At 50.7% G+C, this 12,572-nt stretch overlaps 1 protein-coding gene across 1 annotated transcript; it reads right to left on the bottom strand.

Moving 5' to 3' along the window:
* Positions 1–7,438: 7,438 nt before the first annotated feature.
* Positions 7,439–11,066, bottom strand: LOC119309951 (protein ALTERED PHOSPHATE STARVATION RESPONSE 1-like). Its single transcript, XM_037585842.1, has 4 exons — positions 10,163–11,066; positions 9,246–9,481; positions 8,720–8,943; positions 7,439–8,631 (listed from the first exon to the last, which is right to left on the bottom strand). Exons 1-4 carry the CDS (start codon positions 11,064–11,066, stop codon positions 7,776–7,778), a joined length of 2,220 nt encoding a protein of 739 aa, XP_037441739.1. The 3' UTR covers positions 7,439–7,775.
* Positions 11,067–12,572: the final 1,506 nt, after the last annotated feature.

Below are 12,572 nucleotides of genomic sequence, written 5' to 3'. Positions count from 1 at the left end.
ATGCAGGCGCGTGGGGGCAGCTCCAAACGGTAAGAAACCGTATTGATTTTAGCGAGGACTTTGAAAGGCCCAAAATATTTGGGAGCCAATTTTCCTTTGGCGCCTACTCCAAGAAATGCCGCCGGCCGGTGCTGAAGACAGAGCCAAACCCACTCCATGTCACGACCGGTTTTCCAATAAAGATATTTATTGAGAAACCAATCTTTTGAGTCCAGTATGAGAGAAATCCTCCTCACTGGTAGACAAATTCTTGATACAATAAGCCAGTAGCATAAAATATATTACAGGGTCGAACTACGGTTGCTCAACCAAATTATTACAAGCACGCCAATAATTATACATAATGGCGGACATGACACAGTGGTGTGGAGGCATACTACTGACTCGAGGATAGGGCGGTGGTGGAGAGACACAGCGGGGAGAGAAATACAAGACTCTAAGTCTGTCGTCTCATCGAGCGTCGAGGTGAGGCTCGATGAATTTATTTGGTAGCGGAAGCGGATATAAAACAGTGACCAAATCCAGGGTCGCACGAGACTGACTGGGACTCCTCTAGGTGTCGGACTCGCTATCAAACTCTTCATCCATGAGATCGCCTTCGTCAGCATCTGGCCAAATCAACGAGCCAGTGAGTACTTTGAAAGTACTCGCAAGACAGTTCGGACGTAAGATATAACAAATGCATGCATGGATGCGTCATGAATAATTCACCAATGTACATTCAAAAATTAGCATAACAAGGTAAGTAAAAGGGAAACGGCGGTAGTCCGCCTAAAATCCCAACAAAACATAAATAAATACCGATCGGGTGTCTGAAGCGACGCCTCGAAAGGTGAATAAATAAATATAAGGAAATGATGCCACAGTCGGGCGTCTTAGCGACACCACATAAAGGGCTTTAAATGAAATACCACAGTCGGACGTCGGGGCGACATCACAGAAAGGGCTTTAAAAGAAATGCCACAGTCGGACGTCGGGGCGACATCACAGAAAGGGCTTTAAAAGAAATGCCACAGTCGGACGTCGGGGCGACATCACAGAAAGGGCTTTAAAAGAAATGCCACAGTCGGACGTCGGGGCGACATCACAGAAAGGGCTTTAAAAGAAATGCCACAATCGGACGTCGGGGCGACATCACAGAAAGGGCTTTAAAAGAAATGCCACAGTCAGACGTCGGGGCGACATCACAGAAAGGGCTTTTATTCGCAAGGAAATAATACTCATAATAAATGTTCAATTCATGAGAATAAATGGGTTAGTCCATCCACAGGAATAATCATTTAACCGGACTTAGCACTCATGCGATTCACCGGAGTCTCTGTCATCAAAACTGACATTTGATCAGGATAAGATAATATCGATCTAGGACATGGAATAGATGATTTGGAGGAATATATGACTCTGCAGAGTTTGTACAAAATTATTCCCACAGCCAACGGATTTCCGTATCACGAAGGACTAGTTCCGTTTACGGTATTTCGGAAGAAAACACAGCTAACCAGTACACACCCATCCTACCTCTCGATGCTAGGAATCACCCTAGACATCGTCCAAGAAAAACTTTTGAGACGGGGAGATCACAATCTCGAATAGCATGGGATCAAATTTTTATACGCGCGCTCTAAGGGGTGCCCCCCTCTCGGTCCCAACCGGAAACACCCATGCCCCCTGACCGGATGACTGGCTTTAATCCAGGGCCATGGAACCATCATCACGGCCTCTCCTTTTGGTGTGTACCTGAAAAGCGGTTTGCAACTTACTAAACCATATTCCTTGCGGAAAACATGTGGTAGTACAGGGAAGGAAATGAGAGGAGCTGGACCGATACGGTTTGACACTGAAGTCACATAGTCTGGCATAAGACTGGCATGCTACGACACTGCCATCTTACCCATCCTCATGCCAACACATGGCCATTCATACTCACATCCATCCACTTATGGATCATCGAGCTCACTTACCTCAATATTGCATAAAATAACGTTCATCGATATGCTCCTCAACATGTCATGAAACTAACTAAATGCAAAACATGCCAAGACACTCATCATATCAAAAGTTCAAACATGCTTGCCTGGTTCAGAGTAGTCGGAGACTAGCTCGGTGAAGTTCGCGGCTCCGTCACCTCCTTCGGTATCTACGGTATAAAGAAAATATATGCGCTATCGTAAATACCAAGGAGTGCACAAAAAGTATTCCAAATTTTTTTCAAATAAATCTGATAAAAAACTAGACAAAATTTTAAAGAGAACAGAAAAAGAATCAATCAAAAATACTTTTCTGTTTAAAAGTTATAAGGGTTTTTGTCCAGGGACTCATCTGTAATGAAACAGAAGATTTCCAGGGGCTAGCTTATAAAAACAGAAAACGCTTCGGCAGAAACTACACCAGCCCAAAGGGAAAGCGCATTTGGCAGAAGGCGTTTTCAGAAAACGCTTTGTTTAGAAAGGACAAAGAGGCTGACAGCGGGTCCCGCCTGTCAGGTTTGAACTTTCAAAAAGGGGGAAACGAAGCTCGTCGGCGCCCGAGAGCCGCGGTGATCGCCGGCGGCGATCCATGGCGAGGCAGGGGGTTCGGAGGGTACCTCCGAGTTCAGGGCGCCATTCCGCGTCGGTTGGTGGTGGTGGTGGTCGCCGGCGAGTACCACGTCGACGGCGAGCCTGGCTCCGGCGGACGGCGGCTCGGGTGATTGCGGACTTCGTCGGAGAGAGCTGTGAAGATCAAATTGAAGAGGGGGTTAGGCTTCTGGTAGCTAGAGGGGGTAACGGACGGGGTTTGGGCGCCGGAGACGGCCTCACCGGAGCGAATCGAGCTGGTGGCCGAGGCGGAGCGAGGCGGCCGGAGTCGAGGAAGAAGGGCCCCTCGAGGCTCTTCTAGTTGCTGGTCGGGGTCCAGTGAGGTGGTGGAGGTGTGCGGGGGCGAGAGGGAGCTTAGGGGCGCTATATATAGCCGGCCCGAGGCGGTTGCCGCGAACGGGATAAGTCCGGCGAGTGATTACGGCGGCGCTGTGGTTGGGCAGTGGGATTAGGGGCTTGGGCAACGCCGTTGAGGCCCACCGGTTCCATTTAGGTGCTAATCAGCCTGGGATTTGGTACTAGGGGCGACTTCGACAGAACGGGACGGCGCGGGCCCGTCGGCGGCAGTGAGCACGTTCCGTGCTTGCCGGGCCACGGCGACGGTGCCACGGGCGTGCGCTGGCATGCATGAGGCCACGCGGAGAGCAGAGGGGCGTTGGGCGGCGCCGAACGGCGTTGAGCCGCCGTTCCGTCCCCTGTCGGCCGCCACAGGAGGTCCCGACGCCGCAGAAGACGCCGGCGAGGGTGGGCCAGCGTGCCACCGACGCCAGGAAGAGGCCAAGTGCGCGTGTGGTGCTCCAGACAGTAGGAAGAGGCGGCGAGGAACGTGCCAAGTGCACTGTGAACGCGTGAGTGAAGCTGACGAACGAAAAATGACACTGAAGTCTGAATTTTCTGAATTTGCAAAGGAACAGTGCAGCTCAGGTGTTCGACAGAATGTTTTAGGCCTCTGGGGATTTTTCCTTGAGCTGATTTTTGGTGGACTGGCTTCTCATTGCTCCAGTAGGCTGCATGATTTTTGGTGGAATTTTTGGAGGAGTGTAGATATGAATTTCATCAAATTTGGCAAATCTGGTCCGAACTTGCAGAGACTGAATTTTGAAAAGTTTGAAAAGAGGATGAGTGGATCAAGATGGTTCTGGGTTGTGGGTACAAAGGACTATCCAGAAGAGTTGGTTTGGGATAAAAACTCAAAGGAAAAGTGGTACTTGCTTTGAAAATCACTAAGGCTCAAAATAATTTACAGAATTGATTTGAGAGGAAAAATAATTAGAATAAAATCCAAAACTTGCTTGGATTAGTTGGGACAGAGAACTTAGGCTGATTACAAGGAGTAGGGGAGGTTTTGGAGGGGTTTTACCACATGGGCAAAAATGCCAAGTCATGGGTGGTTTCCAAGATATGAAAATCCCCAAATTTTCATAGAGTTTCTTTTTAAAAGAAAAACAAATTAAACTCCCAAAATAATTTGAGAGGGAACCAACAGAGAAGAAGTTTCAAAAGATCAAACACCACAGTTTGAAGAAAAAAAAATCCTTGCCAAAGAAAAGAAAGTTTTTTTAAGAGGAAGGATTTTCTGGAACAAAATTTTTTAAATGGCCTCTTTTCAAAAACCACAAAGTTTTTGATAAAAACCAAATTAAAATTTTGGAGTGTCACACTCCAACATCAAAAGAAAGGGCCCGATGCTTATCATCATAGTAATGCTTGTACTGTTGTGCTGCCTGAAGGAGACGCTCACGGATGTCGTGTAAGAACTGATCGCAGTCGACAATCAGCCATTCCACCGCCTGATTGCGAATCTCGCCTGGCGTATAGTCCCAGAATGAGGGGGGATCCCGTCCATAAACCACCCTGAAAGGTGTGTCCTTCAACGCTGAGTGGTACGAGGTGTTGTAGCAGTACTCCGCCCAAGGCAACCATTGGAGCCACTGCCGTGGGCGATCCCCAGTTATGCAACGGAGGTACATGGTGATGACGCGATTGACGGCCTGAGATTGCCTATCAGACTGCGGATGGAAGGCCGAACTCATGTGCAAGCATGTCCCTGCGGCGGCAAACAGAGCCTTCCAAAAGCCTGAAGTGAAAACCACATCCCTGTCCGAAACGATGGATGTGGGAAACCCATGAAGTCGGACAATGTTGGAGAAGAAGGCTTTAGCAACAGACTCCGCAGTGTACGGATGCGCCAAGGGGATCAAATGCGCATACTTGGAGAAACGGTCCACAACAGTCAGTATCACACTTTTGCCGCCCACCTTCGGAAGTGCCTCAATGAAATCCATGGAGATGTCTTCCCAGACACGAGAGGGCACTATCAAGGGCTGCAATAAGCCGGCTGGATGAAGCTGCTTCGTCTTGTTGCGTTGACAAACCTGACAAGCACGAATATACTGCTGAAGTGCTGCCCTTGCTTGCGGCAGATGGAAATCCCAGCGAAGACGATGAAGTGACTTCTGGATACCTTCATGGACCACATCATGGGCTGCAGCCAGGACCTCCCCGAGCAGCGGCGACGCGGGTGGCACATAAGCCCGCTGTTGGAAGGTAACAACACCATAAACGAGAGCCCAAGGCTGTCCTAACTCACCAGATTCTAGTTGTTCCCGGAAAGTGACAAGCGCCGGGTCCGTGTGTGCAGCCTGACGGAGAGCTTCAAATAGATCAAAAGAAGGCCCGGATATGGCGAGTGCCTAGCCGGCAGGAGCATCACGGCGAGAAAGAGCATCGGCGACGATGTTTTGGCGACCCGGTTTATATTCCACAGTGAAGTCGAACCCCAACAGTTTGCCCACCCAATGATGATGTGGAATGGTAGCGAGGCGTTGGTCCAGCAAAAACTTTAGGTTGTAGTGGTCAGTTTTTATGACGAACGCACGTCCCCAAAGATAGGGCCGCCAGTGGCGCACGGCGTGCACCAGACCAATGAGCTCCCGCTCATAAGCGGCAAGAGAAGCATGACACGGAGCGATGGTTTTGCTGAATAGGCAATGGGGCCGCCACCTTGATGCAGGACTGCCCGGAAACTAGATCCAGATGCATCACACTCCATATGAATGAAACAGCAAAATCCAGTAGTTGAAGCACAGGGGCTGTGGTAAGAGCTTTCTTGAGGGCTTCAAAGGCAATAGTTGCTGCAGGCGTCCAAAGAAATCCGTCTTTCTTGAGGAGTGCCGTGAGGGGAGCTGCAATGGTGCCAAAATCCCGGATGAACTTGCGGTAGTATCCTGCCAGTCCTAAGAAACCACGCACAGCGCGGACGGTGCGCGGAACCGGCCAGTCTACCACGGCAAGAACCTTACCGCTGTCCATGGCAACACCTGCAGCGGAGATGACGTGTCCCAGATAAGCCATGGTTTCCTCCCCAAAGGAACACTTGGAGCGCTTGAGAAATAGTTGATGTGTGCGCATAGCCTCCAAAACGAGCTTGACATGACGTAGGTGATCCGACCAGGACGAGCTATAGATCAAGATATCATCGAAGAACACAAGCACAAACCGACGAAGGTAGGGACGGAGGACGTCGTTCATGAGTGCTTGGAACGTCGCTGGGGCATTCGTCAAACCAAAGGCCATTACTACAAACTCAAAGAGGCCCTCATGTGTGCGGAAGGTCGTCTTGTGGATATCCTCAGGGGCCATCCGAACCCGGTGGTAACCCGACCGGGGATCCAGTTTGGTGAAAAAGCGGGCGCCCTTGAGTTCATCCAGAAGTTCATCGACAACAGGAATTGGAAACTTGTCCTTGATGGTGACAAGGTTGAGACCACGGTAGTCGATACCGAAACGCCAAGTCCCGTCAACCTTTCTGACAAGTCGAACGGGGGATGAAAATGCAGAAGAACTAGGACGGATCAGACCACGAGCCAGCATCTCTGAACATTAGCGCTCTAGTTCATCTTTTTGAATCGTTGGGTAACGGTAGGGACGGACAGCAACCGGCGGTGTCCCGGGAATAAGATGAATATGATGGTCATGTGCGCGCTGTGGCGACAGACCATGTGGGTCGGCGAAAACATCGGTGAAAGTGGCCAGCAGGTTGTCCAGAAGTTCCTTGCCTTCGCACGCGTGTAGGTGGGCAGGACGTCCGAGGGAGGAGAGGTTATAGGATATTCTGCTTCCGTTTATTGATCCAAGGGCTGGCTATATATAGCCTAATTACAAGACCAGACTAAGACTCCTACTACAATTGGGTGTTGGCAGGGTAACCTTCTTCGGGACTAAACCTTTCCAACTAATACCCAGACTCCTAATCTAAAAAGACTGTAATTAAAGTAGGACATATCTTTAGGCAGGTGCAGGGCCGGCTCGTGCAGGTCCCTTAGGGCATGTACAATGGTGCTATCTTAGGAGTGACACATAGGATAAATGATGAGGTGGAGGAGAGAGAACTCGTAAGAAAAGGCTTGCCTTCTCTTATTTAAGAGAAGACAAGAGATGATCTCTTAGCACAATATGTCTCGTCACGTTTTTAGGAATAACTAATTATTAAAGATAAGGCTAAAAATTGACCCATTGTAGACATTTTTTTTATCATCTCTTAATTACATGCAAGATTTAAGATAAGACTATCTTATCGACCATTGTACATGCCCTTACGCCTATAGGGCTGGCCCCACATGACAGGTGCTGATCAGTCCGGACATATTGGGCCGGTTTGAGGACCCCGGCATCAGTGCATCTCCGATCCGATGCTGAGGCCCTACAGTTCACAGGGTCCTCGTGTCGTTCCCCAGCTGCCTGCGCGCGCGTGACACTGCTGCGGCCGGCCGGCCGTCGTTACGCAGCAACAAACACTACACTGCTGCTGCTGCTACAGAGCACCGCAGCAACAGCTCTGTGGAGTGAACAGAAACCATCAATGGCGGGCAGCAACAGGAGCCGCAGCGGGGCAGAGCGAATCCTCACTTGATTCATATCAGGCTAACAGAATAATTACAAGCAACAGATGCAGACGCAGATGCATGCCCGCAAGCAAGAATGGCGACCCTACCACCCCCCAACAACGACGACCAGTCAAGCCAAGCCACCATACACACACGGTGCTGCTACTCTACAGCCTAATTGTAATCAGCGTCAGAGAAACATTCTAGGGGTCCAAAACCCTGGGGCAATGCAAGGTGCAACACAACTCACTCAATGTCCTAACTGAAACGGAGAACACTGGTCACTCAACTTGATACCGACGGCCATGTCATGTCATGTCGCCTCAACCGCCGCCGGGTGCGGCTGCTGCTGCTGCTGCTGCTCGATGGCGGCAGCCTTCTCGGCACGCTCCTTGGGACCGGCGCGCGCCAGGAGGTCCTCGTAGAGCGCGACGGAGTCCCTGGAGAACTCGGCCAATGCCTCGAACATGCTCGCGAGCCCGATCTTGAAGCCGTTGAGGGTGACGTCGTGGGTGTCGCGCATGCAGTGGTGGTGCCGCGCCTTCTCCGCCTCCACCCGCCGCCGCAGCGCGCTCAGCGCCTCCTTGCGCTCCGACAGCTGCTCCATCCGCTGCCTCGCGTCCTGCTCCGGCCGGTGCTCAAGCAGCTTCGTCTCGATCACCTTGTTCTCCGCCCGCTTGTACGCCGTCGCCTTCTTGTCCAGCTCCTTGGCCAGCCCGTCCGCCTTCCGCTTCTGCTGCTGCTCCTCCCCCTGCTTCAGCCACAGCACCCTCACGCTCCGGTTGAAGTTTCGCATGGTGAAGGGCACCCGCTTGTACGGGAACCTCGACAGCATGGTGTGCCACTCGTGGCAGATCACGACCAGGGGCGGCGCGCCGGCCCTGTCAGGCGCGATCGAAGAGATCCCTCGGGAGTAACGGATGGTGTCCGTCAAGATGAACTTGGACAGCCAGCCGTCAAGGGCTTCAATGTATGCTTTCTGAGCACTAACATAGCTCACAAAGCAGGACCTCCAATTCCTCAGTTCAACCTCCAGCCTGAGAGTGGCATGCCGCTGGGCATCGTTGCAGAATTTCCCATAGGCAGGGCAGGTGAAGGAATTCACCTCAAACATTATCTGTCGCTGTGCTTCATGAGATTCCACCATTACTTTCCAAGTTCTCGCAAAGCTGTCACGGAGAAGGGAAAAAGCATCAGTATTCTGATTCACTGAAACCACATCACAAATCCTACACACAAAACATGACATCAGCTTACCCGTGCAACAACTCAACAAGCTGCGGTTGCAGTTCCTCATCCCGTAATTTTTGTATTCTATCGGATATCGATTCTGCTGCTCGTAGAGAAACCCAGATCCTTGTGTACAAGTCTCTCACATTTGTCCGGGTCTTTTCAGCACAGCGCAGCTCTGAACCTTTGGCATCTTGGTTCCTCAGCTGGACACATTTTTTCTCGTATGTTTGTCGAATTTGATCTATGGCCTGTACAGAACCAAATTGTTTTAAATATAAATATAACAATACAAGATACACGAACCCAAAGACCTGGGCTATCAGTAGTATGACCTTGTCAAGACCTTCAACTTAGCCTCATTTACTAAAGACACACGAACCCAAAGACAAGATACATTTTTAATTTCAAGGTGGGTCAGTCTTTTTCAAATAATCAGTTGCCTTAACCATAGGTAGATCAATAGCAACTTGCTAAGAAAGATATGAGGTGTCTTTGTATATATATGCAATCACAGGTAAGATCAAATGACTCCAGCAGATATATAACCCACCTTAACTTCTTCATACAGCTTCTTCTCCCAGGCATACAATCTCCCTAATGTCTGCGAGTGACTTCCTGACTTCATCTCACCGTAGTCATCGAATATATCACTCTTATTAGTCTCACTCTTCTCTGTCCATGACAAGCTGTTCGAGCTTGCTCCCAGCTCGCTCCTATAGGATGAAGATGACACAGACGACGGAGACCGATGCCACGCGATGGCATGAATTATCTTCGACGGGCTCTCTGCACCAAGACAGAGATATCAATGTCAATACCATCAACTAAAGACACACCTAATATGTGGTCTGTACTCTGCAGTGTATGGATATATCTCAATCAAAAGCCAGTCCTTGTACTGTGCTGTTCTAAGTTCAAGCAGAACTGAAAAGTGCAGATTCATGGTGTTCATCATGAAGCAGGAGCCTTTAGTTATTTGCACCCCAAAAGGACCACTTTGGCAATCAAGAACCACAAGTGGTAGCATCAAAAGGGCTAAAAAATTGGCCCAGGACATGACTGCAAAGTTAGAAAAGGTGATAACAAATTGGCTGTGTGCGGATATTACAGCAGCCGAGAATATTCAAAGCCACTTTTTTTATGAGATTATGCTCTGCTTAATCTCCAGGGGCACATGCGAGCCCTAAACAAAGAACAGCGCCATCCAAAAATTCCATGCCACCATACCATGAGTATTAAAAGAGTAGTGTATCCAAACCAAATCCATGTAATGACACAGGGCCTTTAGCTGATGGAGATTTGTGAAATCCACTCATGTCTCGCACCAGCTTTACGCCCAAATCTTGCGGGTTTTCCACAAACAGAAAAAAGGGATTCGGCCGCATTTGGGGCGAAAGATCGAGCAGGTTGCGGTGGCAGAGAGAAATGGAGGCAAGAAAAGTTGGGGGAAGGTGATAAAGGCCGGACCTTTGAGCTCGGGGGCACGGGCGGCGGCCTCGAGCATGCCGGAGACCTCCTTCCCTGCCTCCGCGGCGCGGGACAGGAGCTCCTCCACCTCTTTCAGCGCCGCCAGGAGCTCGCGCCCCGGCTGCACCATGCCGACCTCCAGCCCGCCGCCGCCGTTGTTACCCGTCGTCACCTCGCCCACCTCTTTCGCATCTTCCTGCTTGGCCACTCCGAGGGAAGCCTCTGTTTTAGGGTTTTTTGTCGCCGCCGCCGCCGCCTTCTCCCCTTCGTCGTCCTCGTCGTCGTCTTCCTCTTCCGCCTCCTCCAGGTCCGGGATCCCCTCCCGCTCCCTGACGGCGCGCATCTCCTCGTCGCTGATGGCCGCGGACGCCGCCGCCACCTCCTCCGTCCCGTAGAACGGGTTGAAGAAGTCCCACCCGCCGACGGCCGACGCCGCGGGGGGCGGTGGCGGCGGCGTCGCCGGGGGCGTGTAGTAGTACGGGCGGCCCATCTCCGGCGTCCCCATTTCCGGCGTGCGCGCGCCGCAGTCGTCCTGCTCCTCCTCGGCCGGCGGCGCCTCCGTCTGCCGCTGCGGCTGCGGCGGCGGGGGCGAGGGCGTGGGCGTGGGGGCCGAGGGCATCAGCGCCTGCGCCGGCTTGGGCGACCCGGGGGGCGAGGGCGTGGGGGTGGGGAGCGTGATGAGTATCGGCGCCGGCGCGGTGTGCCGGGCGACGAAGACGTCGAGCGCGTCGGCGACGGCGCGCAGGGCGGCCGCGTAGCCGGCGTGCGCCGCGGCCAGCGCGAACCTCCGGTCGGCGGCGGCCTTGATTAGGCGCTTCCGGTCGCGGCACACCGCCACGGGGTCCCCGCCCGCGCCGGCGCCGCCGCCGCCGGCGGCGAGCCGGGAGGCGGCGCAGTTCCCCATCGGAGCCTACCCCACCCTACCGAGGGTTTATTAGAGCAGGGTTTAGCGCAGGGCGCAGGGCGCAGGGGAGGGAGGGAGTGAGGGCCGGGGGTCAAAGTCAAAGTGGGAGAGTGTGAGGCTGTGACAGTGAGAGTGAGGGAGAGGGAGGGGGAGGGGTGGGGTGGGGTGGGGGGAGGCGGTGTTGGTTCTTGCCAGGTGGTGGAGAGGGGTGAAGTTTTGTTGGTTGTGGGAGGGGGAGTGGGCTGGTGGGGAGAAAGGTAGGGGAGGACCTCCTAAATTCTGATGATGATGGCAGAGAATCTTTGGGTGATTTGTTTATGTGGGGCTCAGGATTTGGGTCCTGTGTTAGGTTTTGGGACTTGGGGAGGAGTGACTGATGACAGTTGGTGAACAGTCTTCATGGGAGATCAAAACAACTTAGTTAATGACAAGAGGGTAGCAGTGCTTAACAAACCACATTTTCCTGTACTATTTTATTTATTTATTTAGTCCTCTTTGGTCTGCATGAATTTCGTAGGATATGATTTTTAAAGAAAAAATGCATATCAATGACTATGGTTGGCAGAAATGAATTTATATTCTTTTGTAGGATTGGTTCATATCCTTCACATTTCAAAAAGAAAAAAACATTACTTGAGACCTAATGGAAAAATCCCTACCCTTATACTATAATTTGTGTATGTGCATTACTTTAGACTATGTATCTGCAATGTATGTTTTATACAACATATAACGTACCGAGATATGCACTCGCATATGTCACTCAACGAAAAGGCGTACAAGATAAGCAACCACGAAAATGGTCCCTCGGGACATTGCTTGCAACAACTAGGTCTAAATGGAACATTAATAATACGGTCGAATTGAAATAGGAAGAAAATCCATATTTAAATGATGATAATTAGTTGATGCCAAAGATATAATATTAGTCGCGCGATTTATGTGCAACATGATATTATTTGGGTAGTTGGGGAAGATTGATGGCGTAGTGGGATGTTTTTTCTGGCCACGACTAATCGTATGTTAAAAAACTCATGTTTTCCGTATAGACAATTTTTGTGTGTCTTAGTATACTTTGCCTATTACTCCCTCCGTTCCTAAATATAAGTTTTTTTAGACATTTTAAATGGACTATAACATACGGATGTATATAGACATATTTTAGAGCATAGATCCATTCATTTTGCTTCGTATATAGTCACTTGTTGGAATGTCTAAAAAGACCTATATTTAAGAACGAAGGAAGTAGATGTGCTTCTTCCATACTATTTTACGATGTGACTGTGATGAAGGTGAACCAAAGCCTAAGTCCTCACGGGGGTGGCAGGAGAGGTATGTAGACCCAAAAAGTTGAGGTTCCAAGGTTCGGATGCTCATGTGTCACAAAAAATGGAACCCACTCATGCTCCTTGGTGTTCAAAGAAATGACCAACAAAGAAGCGGGTAGACCAGCCATGAGTTGAAGCAAAGTGTGTGAACCTAACTACCTAAGGAGATCTATGTTAC

The sequence above is a fragment of the Triticum dicoccoides genome, chromosome 5B (assembly GCF_002162155.2).
Source record: "Triticum dicoccoides isolate Atlit2015 ecotype Zavitan chromosome 5B, WEW_v2.0, whole genome shotgun sequence".
Lineage (NCBI taxonomy): Eukaryota > Viridiplantae > Streptophyta > Magnoliopsida > Poales > Poaceae > Triticum > Triticum dicoccoides.
The sequence above is the reverse complement of the archived record's forward strand: the minus strand, read 5'-3'. Positions and strand labels throughout refer to the sequence as shown.